The sequence below is a fragment of the Hippichthys cyanospilos genome, chromosome 12, assembly GCF_059441005.1.
Source record: "Hippichthys cyanospilos isolate Australia breed blue-spotted pipefish chromosome 12, RoL_Hcya_1.0, whole genome shotgun sequence".
NCBI classification, from domain to species: domain Eukaryota; kingdom Metazoa; phylum Chordata; class Actinopteri; order Syngnathiformes; family Syngnathidae; genus Hippichthys; species Hippichthys cyanospilos.
The window spans coordinates 15,982,111-16,001,081 of NC_142380.1; the positions used below are offsets into that span (position 1 = coordinate 15,982,111).

An 18,971-nucleotide genomic window follows, 5' to 3' on the forward strand; every position below is an offset into this window, starting at 1 on the left:
AATCTAATCAGGAGATGGAAAGGTTCCTAACCTCAGACATACAGATGGTCCCACCAAACCATAAATGTCATGACCTTTTTGTTAGACAAGTAAAACCGTAACCCCCGCATCGAACTTTATGCTTGTGTTAAGATTCACGGTGTGTCACTTTGAGAGCAGTGACAGGAACAGGTATTATTTTATGTGTATGGAAAACACAACATTTTAGTATTTAGTCTGGCCACAACATGGAGTTCTACATTTTTGTCAACAGTCCATGTGATGTGTGTTTGGATTGCTGATGGCCAATATTAAAAAAAAAAATGTATGTGTGTGTGTGTATATATATATATATATATATATATATATATATATATATATATATATATATATATATATATATATATATATATATATATATATATATATATATATATATAGGGGGTCTTTCCATGGATACCCTTTTGCACTGCACACGTCAGGAAAAAATAAATAAATCAAACCAATTGCGGCAACAATTGTTAATACTCTACGTGACTGTAAAACACACCAGACACACAATGAGAAAGCCAACTTTACCAAATATATGGACACAAAGTCCTTGGTATGCTTTTATTTTGGAAGTTGTTCCCGGCAGTGTCTTGTGGCATAACAGCTTGACTACAGTAGTCTTTTTACTTCAACCATTGTTCCCAACTTTTCTTCAAGTCCTTTGCTAGACTGTCATTCCTTCTGTTGTGCATGCCAGCTCAAATTGGAGCCATTTAGCTTCTTTACATTCTTGAAACCAAATATAAGCCCCTCAAATCCTTGTAAAATCCTTATTGTGCCCACAGACTATGCTTGAAGTACAAACACACATACTTGCTTGGACAGACACACGCACACACACACACACACATGCTCAGGAACACATTAGCTGGTTCAAGCCATAGGCCCTATTGTGATACCAGTTCTTGTCCGTAAGACGCCGGCTGCATGCATGGCAGATGGCTTGTTTTATACTTTGTATGCTGCCATAATAAACAAAAAGCCAGCCATGGTCTGTTTTAGGAAAAGGGCAAAGTGTGACAGAGGCAGGGCAAGAAACAACAAAAGAACAGCAGAGGAACAATCTGACATGGCGAACAAAAAGGAAATCCTCATGCAAAAATGTGCACATTAGTGTGAGATGCTCTATTTGGACTATACCCCTCAATTTGAATATAAATCTATTTGATTGTCAATTGTAGATCAAACGTGCCCATATTCTGATAAGGTGCAGACATTTTCTTCCATTATATTTGTTTAAAAACCAGTGAAAAATATAACATACTGTAAATAGAATGTAACATTTGCCAACAAGTCTTACTCATCAGGCAGCATTTTAGTCTTGCAGTCAGGCAAGTCAAACTCTCAGTGTGGGGTTTGCTTTTGCTCGCTGTGGTCTGCATAGGTTTAGTGCTCTGGATTTCTTTTGCATCCCTAAAAGTAGGGATGGGCGAGTACCTTTGCCAGTTATTGTGATTGGGCTGATACTAGCCTTATTAACAAATATTGAAAAGTCGCGACAATAGCCCATATCATTGGATGCTGATAGCAAAGGCTGATAATGTTTTTCTCAGTGAACAGTATCCATAATAATCATTTCATATGGCTGTTATGATGCCATTTCTGTTAGTATGTTTATGTTTATAAGTTTTACATACAGACTAAAAATGTATTGCTATTTTTTTTACCTATAAAGTATCAATTTATTTGTTTACTCAATATTCTTGGTTGTGTACATGAAGGTGTACCTGTGGTGCTCTGTAGGGAAAAAAATGGATTATCCAGTTGCTATCAAGTATCAGCTGCATCCAAACATTTTTTTTTAAATTTATTTTGTGGGTTGTATCAACCTTAAGACTTCTTTATACTCCCACTTACTCATTGACAACACCAGTCACATTGCATCATGTAACCAACGCATTGTCACACGACAAGTCTGCTTCACATCTGCAGTACATGACATGCTCTTGTCAGAAAATGTTGTCGGGTATTGATTGCCGCACACTTGCCATATTTTCCGCACTATAAGGCGCACCTCAATGAATGTCTTTTTTTATTTTTTATTTCATATATAAGGTGCACCAGATTACATAGAGAACGCTTATTGTAGAGCAGTGGTCAAGAATCTTTTTGAAACAGAGAGGTGCTTCTTTGGTACTGAGTACTACGATGGGCTACCAGTTTATGTGAAGACACCGATCATGTTAATGATTTTTCACTATAATTAAGGAACAGTTGTAGTAAATATGTAAATCAAGTGTAATATGTAATGTAAATGTAATGTATAATTGTTTGCAAAATTCATAGAAAACCTCTTGTAAGCTCTTTGCAGAACAGGCCTGCAGGCTACTCATGTGGTGTTTGGGTGCTACCTGCTGCTCGCGGGCACGCCGTTGGTGACCGCTGCTGTAGGGTAAAAGCTACAGTCGTGGCTAGGGTTGCGTCGTGCATCCACTGACTAGATGGAGTTGCGTAGTGCATTCACTATATGGAGCTGCACTAAAGGGAATGTATTAAAAACAATCAGCTAAGTCGTCAAGCTTTATTCATAGAATATAAATGTTATTAATACAATAAAAGCATTCTCATAACTCCCAAAATGAATGAACAGCTGTTTTATTTTAGTACCATCTGAAGAATGTGGAAAAAATACCTCTTGATTACATTAAAAGACTGTTTAGATAAATGCCAAAATGAATTAAGAGTTTAATATAAATATGATTAAATAATAAACATCAAAACTTTAAAAATAGAATTGCAACCAAAAACCTTAAAATATATTGTTTTGTTGATTTAAAAACTTTGCTATTTTGCACTTGGTATGGCATTGTTGAGTTTACAAACACACACAAGAGTTTATGCAGTTAGGATCCGTTCTGAGCTTCATTTTGGAAGTGCAGTCAGGAATTTGCTTGACACTTGCTAGCTTCAAACACCTTTTATATGCATCATGCTAATATAAACAACAGATCATGTTGAAGAGAGAGGATGTGTGAGGAGATGCTCAAATATGATTATGATTGCAGTTCAAGCCACTACAAAGATGTATAAATGGCAGACGTTTATTGACATGACATTTCTGCTGTGGTTGGCTTCAAGCTGAAGGTGTGCCAGTGAAGATGGAAGTAAAAAATAATAAAGTGTTAAAAATAATGAAGTGAAAAAGGCCTCCGGAATTGGCCATGACAAGCAGCGGAAACTCCACCCTGTGATTTCCTAGCAAATACCATGACTCCCACTACCTCAGGACAAAAAACATACTGAAACTCAATCAAAATCAAGTGCTCTTCTGGGTTCCAGGAATTGCACACTAAATTTTGGACCATATTCAGAGGCCCCCATCATTTGTTTTAAGATAGGTAGAGATCTTCAAATTGCTTATCTATTTATTCTGACCCAGACTATCAGAATCTGCACTTCAAGCGACTATTTTGAGATGTCTTTAAGGACTTTTTTGGGGGGGGTTGGGTGAAGGTCATAGCGGACAGGTAGCTTGAGCCCAAACAGCAGTTAGTAGGGCAAACTTGGTCAGTCTCACAATTTTCCAGAGCACGTACTGATGAATTGAAGGACCATTCGCAAGTATTGACTGGAAAATTGTGAGACACACTGTGATTCATCATCTGACCAAGAAAATGTTTTGCATTAAATGGGAGACAATGGAAGGAAAGACCAGCTCTCAATGATGCACTGTCACGTCTCCAGTCCCTGCAGGCAAGTATGGCTGCATACTGTACATATTTTTTTGACATATATTTTTCTCGAGCTTGATAAACCACATATATCTTTCCTTTGAGCACCACGTATACTAGGAGAATCTTAGTCTTTGTCAATCATAGCCTGTTAGCCTTTTTTTTTAATTTATTGCTCTTACAGTATGCTTACTTTAAAAAAAATCTGCTGCATAAAACATATTTTCTTGTGTATTAATTATTAGTTATGACTTTAGTATTTACAGTGTAATTAACCACATCGCTACATGCACACAGAGAGCTGAACAAAAATCTGGTCTAATCACAATCTAGCCTTGAGTTAAAAGGATCTGCGCAAACTGGATAAAGGACAGCTTTTGGCACACACGTTAAGATGCCCTTCACTTCATCTTCACCTGAGGTTCAGCTTTGCATTCTATACAGTGCTCTTAGCAGACTGCATCTTTTGAGCTCCTCTATTCTTGTGCAAGCTGAAAGCATCATTTCATGTATTTCCTCTTAGTAACCTTCGTTGATGTGATGTGTGTTCTTACAATGAATTGAATTGACCGAGTGACTACTTTGACAGCAGAATGTGTTGTTTCTTTGGTTGTATGGATTCCTTTTAAATTAGACAGATAAAATCCTTGATTGAATTTTAAATGCAAGCAAGCAAAGGCTGCTATCCCTACCTCCCTTTTACCTTTAAGAACGACAGCTTTGTTGTGTGTGCATCTGCTTGCATGTATGTATCTGTGTACCCATCAGAAATTGCCTTTATCGCACATTTTATTGTATATTGCCACGTGGCAATAAACAATAATGTGGCACATGTCAAAATGTTTTGTTTTTTTTGCCAAATTTTGGCTTAAAATTTGACATTTGGCCTCACAACAGTGTTGACCACAGTAGAAAAGAACCCTTGTAAAATTAAAAGAATTTCTTTTTCACCATATAATGGCAGGAAACCTGTGGCCGCGCTCTCAGCTACTTTCTGAAATGCTTTCAGAGCATGCTCTGCCTCTCTGAACACACTGTTTTAGGTGTCAGAGGACAGGTGGGAAATGTCTTTTCACTCAAATATTAAAAAAAAAAAATATATATATATATATATATTACATAAATAAATAGTCACAATGGCAATTTTAAGGTTACAATATTGCCTTTATCGTTATGGCTTTACTAACAAACAAAACTACGACAAGCTGATTGGTCGGACCCGGTAGGCCGTCAGGGCCAGCAAGGCCTTACATTATCCTAACTACATAAACTATAATCAAAATAATAACTATAATAAAAGTCAATTTCATTTAAAATTTATTTTTAGTAAATTTATTGATTTTATATATAAAATTACTCTCCATAATATGTTTTTTTCTTCTCATATCCATTTGGTTACGTGCCTTCCAGTGTTGCAGTTTTAGTTTAGATGTTTTAGACAATTAGAATCCCACTAACTTGTGTCCCCAGGCTGTATGAAATCTGCTTGCGGCCAGGGACATCACAATCAACAGTTGTGGGCTTCTGTGCAGCCTGCTAAGACATATGTGAACGGCCCATATAGTTAATAGACGGTTGCATAGCCAATCAAGTCACAAGGTGGCCATCTAGAAGTCTCATGTTGAATGTGATGTGATTGGATACTCACTTGACCCAAGCAGAGCCTGCATGGATTATGGTGCTATGTTGATTAACAGTGTTTAATCTACTCACTTTTTTTAAACCTACTATGGGTGAAGAAGAGCAAAATGTAGATTGGACAGATGCGACTTTCAGCATTGGCCTCCATGTCAATAGAAAATGATTTATGATTGAAAATGAAATACAGACTAACTCTACAAGCAAGTCATTGAAGTTTTTCTGAGGAAAGAAAGAATAATTAATTTTTTATTGAAATAAGTGGGGACAGCCATTTTCAAGAGTGCAAGCATTTTATTTACCATTTTTTCATTTTTAATATTTTTTCACAATTTTATTTCATTCATATTCAATCAATGTTAAATAAATAAAACAATGGTCTTATATTAAACTCTGCTTTTTAATTTACTGTACAATCTTGTTCAAGCTTGCCTGCTTTTGGTGGACTTCATAAAACTTTGTGGACAGATCGTTTGAAATTATTCTGAGTTATTTTAAGTTTTGGCAGTATCACGTATAATGATAAGTTTTAAATGCTGATGCGGCTTTATTGACGTATAAATGCTCCGGAAAATAGTTGTTGTAGCCCAATAATGTGTGTTTCTGAGGGGTATTTATTTGAGTTACTGAAGGCGTAAGTGTGAAACGCACAGCCCGCCACAGGTCAGATCCCATGCATTTTGACCATTTTGACCAAATCTGACTCTCTGCAAAAAGACAAAACTTTTTTTTCCTGAAATCTGATCAGTCAGGTGGGAAAATTATAGTTGTTCCATCGGTTCCACAAGAGCTGTATTTTTAGCCACATGCTTTTTTTTTCTTTTTTTTTTTAACACTGACATATAAGATGGAAGGCACTCAATTAACCTGCGGTGAACCACCACCCGAACCCACAGCCCTCCCTCTTTCCCCTGTTGCTCCAGAACGGAGAAAATCAGGTAATCAATTCAGGAAAAAAACATGACAAATGAGTCCCTGTGGTTTGTGAGTTTGTTTGTGTGTGCGTGTTGGAGCAGGGCTACTGGGAAATCACAAATGAAACAATCCGGTTGTTATCGCATCAGCAAACACTGCAAAAGCAAGGGATGGATGACTGAATGATTGATGGATGCTTAGATGGATAGGCAGAGGGAGGAGATGATTCACTGTGGCCAATGTGTATTTGTGCATATGCACGTCTGTTGCGCACAGATAGATGGCTGATTGAATACAGGGCCATGTGGGCGTCTGTGTTAGTGGGTTAGGGTTATGCAAAGCATGCAAAGGGGTGCTATGTTAACCTTGTAGCTGTCAGAACAGATGGGAGATGGGGAAATGCTGCAGGGGATATGTTTGCTGCTGGAGGAGGGATGGATATCTGGGCACATTTTTAGTATTGTTAGCAATACACGCACTGTAGTTTCTTGGTATTTGTGGTTTCTCATGGTATTGTACCTACTGAGAAATATATAATTCTAATGAAGAAAAAAAAAAAAAAGATTCAAAGAGATTTTATTGTAACATGTATGGTACTATAGCAAACTGTGAAATTCTCATTCTGTTCACTTCCCAAGCAGACTACATTCCATAATCAAGCAAATAATAATTAAATGTTAGGAACAACAGTCCTGAGGTCGCAGTGGTTGAAGTCCTACGCTATAATGAACACAGCGTCTGGCTGCGTGATCTCATGTTTGCTAATGTCCGGTCTCCTTGGCAAAATGATATATATTAGGTGTATGAATCTCTCCAGAAAAAGATGAGTCGATAGTTTTTTATGTGTGGCGTGCTTTGGTTTATTCTGCGGGGATTTACATTTTAGCCACATGACATGTGACTCCCGATTGCCTTTGCCGCATCGCATGTGACTTCCGACAGCCACACATTTGACCATTTTTTGCAGCATTTTTTTTTAAAATCAAATCATGGAAGACACACGGATTGCAAATAAAATAAACACCAGTGATAGCTAGAAAAGCTCAGTGAAAAATCATATGACCACTTTCTGCCAATCAGCATCCAAGTCAGTGGGAAGTGGCAAAAACGACAGTTTGTAACATTGCAAATCAACCCGACGAGTGGTGTTTGTATGTAATTCACTCACTCCGTTTACCTCTCGGTTGGTACAGACTTGTGTGTGTGACAAGGTAAGCATCGCACTGATTAGTAATTTGTGACGCAGCTTCAAAATGTCCAAACCCAGGGAATGGTAAAAAAAGGCAAATGCTTGCTCCCATTTGCATCACATTAAACGCGTCTTATGTGCCGTTCAGAAATATCTGGCTAATATATCAAGCTTATGAAATATCAAGCTAATATGATGCTTTGCAGTTTTAGAGCATTTTAAAAGAATTAAATGCTTTTGCTGGAGGCCTACAGAATGCATCATATTTTTGTGGAACCTTGAGGAAAGAAGAATTAATGGAATATTTATTTAAAATTTGGAATGAGGAGTGGGCTCGATTTGTCTGTGGGGAGGCATTAGCAGTGTAAGACTGCTGTCTATTTAAATGTGTGTGTGCGTGCGTGCGTGCGTGCGTGCAGATACATATACTTTGGATCTCCGCCAAGATCTATTTCCCTAGCTGATTAGGGTTAATGGCCTATGAGCATGAGGAATTGTCTGCCTCCCCATTGGCTGACTTGGTGTCGGGTGGGCGGTGTTTTTTGCATGGGACAGATGGCAGCGCTGTGTGTGCAATTGTTGATGTACAATGGAAAGATGTACAATGGCGGTTGTTGTCCTCCACTCCCCCACTTCACACTTATATCGTTAACTCACTATTTCAGTTTTCACTCTCATACACAAATGTTCACATGCCATTGTTGCCATTCTCTGCTTAACGCATGCGCCGTGGATGACTCGCAGATTGATTTACTTCCCCTGGTAACTTGGCATGACGTCATCTCAATTAGCATATTGTCAGTGAAACGCAGAGAAAAGAAAGTCGTATCCACAGACGACAACCCACACGAGAGGATCCTGCGCAGATGTGAGGCTGAGTGTAGTGAAGCTTCATAGTCACACAAGTGAGAGCTGTATTGAAAAGACTTTGCACTCGCAGGTTTTAGGTTCATAGTCACAGGAAAGAATTAAAGAGAACAATTTTGGTTCATAGTCCCAAAGAAAAAATTCATACAATACAATTCATACAATTTAGAGTCATACTGATGATATATGACCATTATAGATATAAATGGCTGAGCTCTTACTCAGTATGAAAGCACACAGCTTAATGCGTTTTGTCATTCCAACTTGTTAGCAAGATGTTGGCAGTCTGTCCAACAAGCACACATTCCTGCATCACAATATTAAAACACGCACAGTTGCATACTCCCTTAGGCTTATGAATTATAGTACTTTGGCAGATTTATCTTTGTGTATGTCACGCATATATAATCTTTATTCAAAATAAATTAATATTGTCATATTAGCCCTACAGTTGAAAATAGAACACCAGTGTGTGTGTGTGTGTCCATGTGCGTGTGTGCGCACCCACACGCTTGTGCGAGATCAGAGATATTCCTGTGTGAATATCATTGCTTTTTTTGTTTCATCTTTTGGCTGTGACATTAAGAACAAAAGCAGGCAGGGTTTGAAAAGGTTGCTTTGAGTGCTGTGGTTAGTGTTTGTGTGCATGCTCACAAAGACTGTCGGATGCAGCATCTTTTTCTTTTCCAAGTGTCATTGCATCCCCATCTGCTGAAGACACACTGTCTCACTCAACCACACATTGAGGAGCACTTACGTGAAAGTATCAAAATAAGGATGTAGTATAATTTCAAACCAACAAATGCTTCTTATTGTTTTCTAAGGACACACAATATTTTAACCCACAATCTCAATGTATAAATCATGTAGTTTTTGCACTTCACAGGTAATGTTGAGCTGTTAATTAAATGTATTGATCAATTCCAATTCAGGTTTATTTTTAAAATTCAAATTCTAATTTTGTCAGCATTCGTAGTTCATATTACACCTTTTCTGGTGCTGCTGACACTGCTAGCCATCACAACATGGCTGCCAGCAGTCACAAGCACACACACACACACACACACACACACACACACACACACACACACACACACACACACAGGCAGGCACACTGTCTTAAATACCGGGGTTTGTTTATGGAAGATGGAAGAAACCAGAGTTGTTTGCTTAACTTCCAAGGTGTTGTTCAGATTATATGTGCAGCCACCATGAATCAAAAGGTGAGGGATACATGTTATATGACTTGCAAACATAACAAACATAACCGGAAATGCAAACAACAATAAAAATGTTGCCGTTATATCTTTGCTAAATACTTCCATTCCAGCACATCAAACACATCACCATCAACTTCTGACAAAGGCAGCCCCCATCATCAAAGTTGGGGCATGACCACAGATGACAACAGGGTTCATCCACATTGCCCCTGATTGGCAGTTGACCTGGGAAAACAGTTGAGGTTCCCCCAGCATATTACAGCAACATCTCTATAACCAGAAATGATAATAACAATATCAGAGGCTTCAAGACATCTGATCATGCTAGAACTTACCAGCATATTGAGGAAGCCAATGATTTAAAACATGCTAAGTACCAGGAACTGGTGGAGGAGTGTAGGGGCAGGGGCTGAAAGATGTTCTATGCACCAATAGAAGTTGGCTGCACAGGCCTTGCTGGACATTCTCTAGTCTCTAATCCTAGGCCATTTGGCATGACTGAGTGGCCAAGAAGAAGGCCATTAAATCCGCTAGCGAAGCCACAGAGAAAGCCACTCAGTGGCTATGGCTCAAAAGGACAGATCCGTGTGCTGCTCCTGGGACGCAAGCTGGGACATGATCAACCCTGGCTGGGTCACCTGGGAGAGACTGTCTGTTGAGGGACCTGAAACACTCCGTGATCCCATGATATTTAACTGCCAATGCATCCCAGTGCATCTTGAGCATGTTTTTTTTCAATTTGACGCATCTCAAAATGCTTTTATTTCAACACGTCTCATAAACTGCCACATTTTTACTGTATTTTAGGTTTTGTTTGAGATATCTCTTTTCATTATTTTCTTTTGTGCACCCTGCAATTTGTGTAATTTTGCGGGCAATGGAAACACACCTTTCCTTAAAAAGCGAAAAATCCACCTTGGATAGATGAAAACAGGTGGATTTTTAATTTTAATTCATATTCTACAATTACATTATTGAGCAGATTATTCTATTTAGAATAGTGGGGGCGCATAAAACATGTTATTGTATTGCATTATTATATTGACAACAGTAGAAAAATGTTCCTTAGAAGCAGCCATTATTGAATGTCAGTGAATTGCGGATTGCAGGTTATAGACTTTGTTACACATGTACCAGTATAATGCAATGGAACATGAAGACAGTTTTTCATCATGGGAGATCCTTGTGGCAATAGTTGTATCTAATTTTTATATCTAATGTTATTCTCACTACTATTTTACAAACAAACTGTATTCTGTAATTTAATTGACGCATGTGATGATCAGTGGTCCCATTTGACAGAAGTGAAAAGGGCATCACACATATATCAAACCCCCAAATGGAGAAATACATGGAATTCCTACATGCTGCATTCTTATTATGCATAATATTTGTCCTGTGAGCGCTGTAAAATAATTATGAGCATCAAGAGTAGCTCATTTAACACAAGTTTAGCAATGCACTATTTCAATTTTGGAACAGTGTCAGCAAATGAGTGCAGTAACCTATAGGGGACTATGCACTCTGCGGTCCCCTACCCAGAACGTGCTTACTGTGCATTGCTAACAGAAGACCACAGTCAAAAAATATGCATGGCAGGTGTATTGGACGTACTAAATTGTCCTTGGATGTGGTTGGTTGCGTGAATGGTTGTTCATCTCTGTGTGTGCCCTGCAATTGGCTTGCAACCGGCTCAGGTCGTTAGTCAGCCTCGTGCCAGAAGTCAGCTGCGATAGGCACCAGGAAGACTGCAACCTTTGTGAGGATAAGCTGGATGAATGGGTGGATAGAATGGACCAACCGGTGCATGTTTGGTAATCAAACTTTTGGAGCATGTTACACCAGTGATGTCCCTGGTTTAATTGACATAAAACATGTATTTCATACAAGGAAGTTTACCTTAATTGTGGCTTGAGGAGAGGCAGCCCTTTCATTGCATTAAGTATTTTTTCCAACCAATATGGGCTTGAAAGTTTACCTTTCTTTCTACTAGAGACGCATGATTATGGCCAAACTAATAATCACGATTATTTTGGTCAATATTGAAATCACGATTATTATTCACAAGGCTTAATACTTACAAATAATAATAATAATAAACTCAAAGAGATGAAGTAAATAATAATTAAAACAAATGACACACAAGGCAACACAGCTAACTTACTTGAGTGCAAACCAATGAAAAACATGAAGCCTACTTAGGACCAAGCCCATTATTTACATTTAAGCAAATTTTCATCAATTAGCAGTCAAAATGCCATTTTCGGTCATTTCAAACTAAATGTATTCCAATTTTTTGCCAATCAGATTTTCCCAAAATGGGTCTCAATTGACAGCTAGTACTGTACAGTAAGTATTAGGAATCAGGTGAGAAGCAATGCTATTTCACACTGGTAAATAATATATTAGAGTGAGAAAGCATCAGCTTTTGTCATGCAAACATGTGGGAAACATTGCCCCCTGATGGTAGGATAACAAAGTGCTTGATTTGACGTGTAGTGTACCGAGGTTTTTGAATGTTAATATTGCAGAGGAAAAGCTTACTTAATCGTTGCAGCCAATATCATGATCGTGATTAGAATTCAATTAATTGTGCAGCCCTACTTTCTACTGATGTCTCATACTGTTGTAAGTTGTAATAATAAGAATGTATAATTCTATATTCCCTGATTAGTAAGTTATTTTAAGGAAAAAAAGATGTGCACCGCCCACTAGGTTTTCATCTTCAATTCTGCCATTCTGATCATTGTTTTTTACTCTGGTGATTGACATCGGCAGTTGATTGTATCACTGGGTGTGCCAGCTTTCAAGTATATGCTCACAACATTTGGTAGGGAAAATGTGTTGTTGGGCTTTGCCAATGAGATGGCTTAGCAAGCCCTTATTTGTCTCTACCATGCTGGCTCATTCCATAGAATATTTAATTTAGGGGGTGAGTGATGGATTCGGGGGTTGGTGATGTAATAGAGAGGCGTGTGGAGCTTCGTGAAAACAAGATTTTGACACATACAGCTACTTGTGGCTGTTCTACGATCAGGAACCAGAAATGAGAAATTAGAACGGAAAATTGACATTTTCTTGCTGCCTTAAGGAAAATTGCTATCTGGACATATCTTTAAAAATATCTCATTTTTTGTATGTATCAAAAGTCCTAGTGATGATTATTATTGACTACTTAAGTATTGAGTACTGTCGCGCTGTATTGATCATTTCAATGCCTCATGAAATTTCACATAGGCTCAAGATTACTTGAGACTTCAAATGAGAGGAAAAAGTTAAACCATTGTGGAGAAGCTTCTTTTGTCTCTTAAAGTTGGTAAATAGTTAAAAAAAAAAAATGTCTTTCTCTCTCTCCCTTTTGTCTTGTACAGGGTTTCACCTGAGTGGCACTGTAACTGAACCCGCCACCTCATCAGAGCCCGAGGTCACCCACAAGGTGGCCATCAGCTTTGATCGTTGCAAGATTACCTCTGTCACATGTGGCTGTGGAAATCGGGACATTTTCTACTGCGCCCATGTAGTTGCGCTGTCTCTCTACAGAATTCGCAAGCCTGAACAGGTACAGTATACACATAAGCTGCTTTTCCAATGTTGATGCAGTCAAGACCTCCAGAAAGCTTATGACTTTTTTTTTTTTTTTTTACCAAAGTATTCACAATTTCATCCATTGTTATATCTGAAATTATACATATGGCTGATAAGTGTTTTTGTAAAAGATCATTTTTGTACTATATGCACTGTATTTTTATGACTTGTTGACAGGCAACGCTGTTTTGCTAGCTAATAACCAAGAAACGTGTGTGTGTGGTGATTTTCTCGCTGCATCAGTTAAGAAACACCTATGGTACATCTGTCAGCCAATCAAATGACATCATGGCTGTTCACAGATGGTGTTTCAGAACCACCTTGGTGAACGCTCTTAAAAGCTATTCCAATGTAACCATGTAACTTCACAAATTTGTAAAACAATCACTCAGAGTGGAGCCAGGCGGTTTCGGGGTGAAACCAGTACAATGTAAAAACATCTTATTTGTATCAGTCAAGCCCATGACCAATGTCATTTTGCATTACACAATAATTGTACTTCCTGCAAGCATTTCATTCAAGTCATGTTGGGATTTATGCCAAGCCATAAACAGTGTATTACAGTATTACTACACAGATGAAAGACAAAGTAATGTGGCACTTTTTTAATGGTATGTGTCATTTTTGTAAATGTTGCAGGTGAAGCTTCGGTTGCCCATCTCAGAAACTTTGTTCCAAATGAACAGAGACCAGTTGCAGAAGTTGGTTCAGTACCTGATTACCGCCCACCACACGGAGGTGCTGCCCACAGCTCAGAAACTGGCCGACGATATCCTCTCATCCAACTCAGAGATCAACCAAGTGCACGGTGTGGCAACATGCAATGCTTGTTTTGAGATAAATATCCAATTTGGGAAGATTTCCTATTTTGAAGCTATTCAGTCCTTTCAAAATGTTTGAAATTTTACAAATCCTGTTTCCTCTATTGCTGAAACCTGTTTGAAGCTTCTGTCCATCCCACGTTCCATTAAGGTCTTGGTAATTATGGTTATCGATTGTCAAAGCCTTTCTATATTTTTAGAGGCTTCTCTAGTTCTTAGCATACAGGACACTGCTTACTCGGGATTTAGGGTTGCAACCAAAGAAGTAGACTCTGTGCCTTTATGATTTGCTTACTACGTATATTTAAGGAGTTTTACCACCCTCCAACAGTTATTTTGTTTTTAGTGAGGTTTAAACCCTCACTGAGAAACAAACAACATGAGTAAAACAAGCTTACTTCACTTTAATGAGAAAGTAGCATGGTGGAAGGCCATTAAGTTGGCAGTGATCGATCGACACAAATTTTGACCTGAGGTTTTCTGCACCTAATGGAGTCAAGTAGGTGAAAACTTTTGACCCAAGGTATGTTCTTCGAATCTGCAAATACTTAAATGTGGTGGCCTCGTCGTACCTGTACAACTTCACACGAGAAAGAAAACTTAAAATTTACAGAGTTGCATTTTTATAGTAATATGTTGTTTGAACAAAAATCATACGTTATGTCAGAAGGTACATTTTTTTTCCAACTGGAAACCCTTGTTCTCTCTCATCTTCCATGAAAGATAAATGTTTTCTGTAAATGTTTTTGCAAGTATTTTTTAAAATAAAGCTTAATCCAAATTAAGAACAATAGTTTTGATCATTGTACGGGGGAACTTTGAGTTACGAAAAAAACGCTTTACAAACATTTAAAGTTACGTGCAAATATTTCTGTAGAAATCTGCCTAAGTAACTTACGTTTCATTATGCAAGATCTGTTTATGTCAGTATAGTTTTAAACATTGTACAGTTAACTATAGATGTGTACATAATTATTTATCACCTTGGGCACAATGTTCTTTCAACATTTTATGAACCATTTTTCTGAAATGGTTACAGTAAGGACCTGCCAGCAAGGAGGTCCTTTCTCACAATAGGAATGGGATGACACAAATTCCACGAGATGAGATGTCTCATGATTGAGTTCATGAGAACGAGATATTTTTGCACTATTTGTGATACAAAATCTTAACATAATTTTTTCAAAATTTTTCCTTTTTACTGAACATACTGCACCAAAATTAATGATTTAGTGTGCAAATGTATATATAAAAGGGGGGCGAGACTTAATTTTTCAGCTCCGGCTGATACACATCCTGATAGCAAATAGCTTAACAAAATACAGTACATGCAGCTCCCAGTAGATGCAGCATATGGCTTATTTTAATCTTCAATTTCCGCAGTGTTTCTAAAGTGTCCAAAACGACCAGTTTTAACAGCAGCTTTTTTCAGTTCATCCCTCGCGGTTAGACTATTTTTTTTAATTCTTTATAAGCCATGGTGCCTTGTATTGCTTACAAACTTCCTGAATTGCAGCTTCATCCTTTAGTCATGGAAATATTTGGTAAACAAACAGACAAAAATGTTAGTCAAAACTCCATGTTATAGAATTCAGATTCTTCAAAGTAGGCACCTTTTTTGCTAGAGAAGAGATTTGCCCATCTTGCGTTAACAGCTTGAATTTATTGACCTTTTAATGTATATGAGGCCATTTTAATTTGGTGTTCGAAACCACTTACCGGTAATTTGATTTTTTCCAAACCTTTGATTGGAATTTTGCCCCCCTTACACGCACACACACACACACACGCACACATGCACACACACACACACACACACACACACACACACACACACACACACACATGCTTTCCCCGCGCACGCACATGCACACACACATGCACATGATGATATCCCCCTGAGACACAGTCGATTCATTTGTGTCTGCTGTGGTTAACATTTGTTTTCTTCTTTGTTTTCTGCTGAGTCTTTGGAGTCATCCAAGCTACGATATTCAGTACCAGTGTGCTTAGTAGAGGGCATCTTCTTCTTTCCAATGAGGTCTCATGTGTTTGGGTGGGATGTAATTAACTTTGCTGTCTTTCTGGTACAAAATGGGAAATGCAGCAAAACACATGAATAGCCTGGGTCTCAAGAGAATATACCAGTTGTAAAGAGCTCCAAAAAAAAAAATCCAGTTGCAAACCTAGAGGCTGTCACACGTCAGAGCCTTGCTGCACTTGAGGCTTGCTTATTTGATTACTGAAGTTGGACTGCATCCTATTGAATGACTCATTTTTAGAAGTGGCATGGCTGAGAATGCTGCAAAAGAAGTAGAGAATAGATAAGTAGTTTTCTGAAAAAGAAGCGGAATGTCAGAGTGCAGGTCGACATGCGTCAGGGATATAGTGAACTCAAAACACAGTGCAAAACAGCTATTTCATTTTGTCCAATTTTGTCTTCCTTTGTTAATGTTGACATTCTACGGTTCACCAAAGCCATATCGTGCTTCCTGTCTGTGTTTGCCGAGAAAAGTTCATGGAGGGTGTTGATCCATGAGCATGGCTTTGATTGAGGAATGTTGCTATTTGTTGCCGTGTGTTTCCCACAGCCAAATTGAAAGACGTGTGGGTTCAGTTCCTCAGAGTCTTGCTTGATCAAAGAGATCTTCCTGTCCCATTTACAAATCTGATTATTTAGAAGCACAAATATGGAGAATAAAGAAAAACAAAGCAAAGTTGTGTTAGCACACTTCCTACTTGAGAGATCAAAATAAATACTGAATTCCACATTTTGTTTAGTTCATTTCGTAAATCTGGGCAAATCCTGGATCAGCACAGGATGTTTAATGTTTTTCTTGAGAGGCTGTTTTAAAATGTATTTCCCTAGGTCTCAGTCTGTTAAGGAAAACCTTTGGTTGCACTGAGAACATGACATTATAGTCACCAAGTCAAGTCACACAATCTTTAAATGGCCTGTGTAATGCAAAATCAACTTAGTTACTTTTACCCATGGCTAGAATTCCCCCCCCCCCCCCCCCCCCGCCCATGCCCCATAGTGTTTTCTTCTATTAATGCATCTCTGAGCATTCTTGCTCATTGCTACGTCTCAGAACCAGTCCTCACTTTATGTCACTAATTGAGTTCCACTGCAGTACCACCCATGCAGACCAAACACATGCCTACATTTTCCTAGCTGTAAGCGGTGCACTTGGACGACATCATAAAAGAGGCAGAGTTTAAGGGAACGAGGCCTCTTAGTTCCCGGTTAATAATAGTTATATTTCATAAAATGTTGAAAGGCCATTGTGCCAAAGGTGATTAATAATTATACACACATCTATAGTTAACTGTACAATGTTAAAATTATACTATACAGTTCCTTAAATATAGTTTAGTTTCTCACTTATTATTGGTTTCCACTTTCTTTTTATTGCATGATTGTCTCTCATAATGACCCACTGTTTAATTATGTATGTGTGTGTGTTTCCTGCAGGTGCTCCTGATCCAACTGCCGGTGCAAGCATTGATGATGACAATTGCTGGCATCTTGATGAAGATCAAGTCAGGGAACAAGTCAAGCAGTTTCTGTCCCAAGGAGGATACTACGGCTCTGGGAAGCAGCTCAACTCCATGTTTGCTAAGGTACAGTTTGCTCTGCTGGATTTATATTAGTTTTACATTTCCCCACAAGTTTAAACCCTCTTTAAAGGGTCAAATTCATTTTGGCTCAGGGGCCACATGAAGGAAAATCTATCCTCAAACGGGGCAGACAGCTAAAAAAATAATGCTTATATGTCTCAAAAACAGTGTTAATTTTTTATAGATTTTATCTCTACATACTGGCCTGCTCCCAATTAGCCCCCGAATACCAGGGGCCAACTATAAATATATTTTCAAAAAGTAAAAAAAAAAAAAAAAAATATCTGTAACTTGCCCTATGTATCACAATATAGCATTTTTCCTTAAACTGCATGTAATGCATGGAAATGTTCTATCATCCTTTTTCCATTTGTTCAAAAATGCATATATTGAATATAACAAATAATCATTAATTAAATACAATCAAAGACAAATATCCAGAGGAGAGAAAGTTCCCCAATCAATTTCTGTGGCTGTAAAACTTCTTTACAAGGAATACTTAAACAGACTAAAAGGGTTCTGTAGCGTCTCATTCTGGACACTGGGTGTGACACCCACGTCATGATTTATGATAAAAAAAAAAAAAAAAACTTATGAAGACGTAGTCATGACATCATGTCGAATACATCGGTGCTGTGTGCTAAAAGCGAACTGTAAATAAAGTACATTTAAAAAAAAATACAAGACTGATTGTTTGTAATACAAAGACCAAAGCTGAATGTTGGGTAAAGGCCCAGATGGCAACTTTCGCCCATTGGGAATCAAAATGGCCATCAAAATTAACCAGGGTGACTATTTTTGGCATATACAAACCAAGACACAAAAATGGGGACACCAAGTATATATCAAAATTTACAATATTGCTCCACTAAAGCCATCATTACCAGCAGTACATTCTAATAAAAAGGCATACGCAGTTTTGCAGAGGAGTTACTATGACGCAACAATTGAGCAATACGTTTCTATATGTTCCAAGAAATGTCCTCTTCGTTTGAAAAGGAAACTGGACTTTAAGCTTTAGGTCCCTGGCAGGGTCACCCATGGCAAACAGATCCTAGGTGAGGGACCAGACTAAGCATGGCTCATACACCTCTTTGATGAATGAAACAAACAAGTTTCTCTTGCCTGGACACGGGTCACCGGGGCCCCTCTCTGGATCCAGGCCTGGTGGTGGCGCTCGCTGGCAAGCGCCTGGTGGCCGGGCCTACACTCATGTGGTTGGTGGGGCTCAGCCCAAAGCGGTAACGTAGGTCCCCCTTCCCATGGGCTCACCAACTGTGGGAGGGGCCAATGAGGGTGCAGTGTGAGCTGGGTGGTGGCCAAAGGCCCCCGCCTGATATGAAAATCGACTGAGATTATTGGTAGATGTACTCGTGGCATGCAGCTTGTTAGTAAAATTTCTGGCACATTTAAA

General features: G+C 38.5%; 1 protein-coding gene across 1 annotated transcript in view; it reads left to right on the plus strand.

Moving 5' to 3' along the window:
* Positions 1-18,971, plus strand: part of zswim5 (zinc finger, SWIM-type containing 5) — a 55,787-nt gene that overhangs the window by 19,680 nt on the left and 17,136 nt on the right. The window contains exons 2-4 of the mRNA XM_088430049.1: positions 12,902-13,089; positions 13,755-13,923; positions 17,412-17,560. Coding sequence (XP_088286175.1) covers positions 12,902-13,089; positions 13,755-13,923; positions 17,412-17,560 — 506 coding nt within the window. The remainder of the gene's footprint in view (positions 1-12,901; positions 13,090-13,754; positions 13,924-17,411; positions 17,561-18,971) is intronic.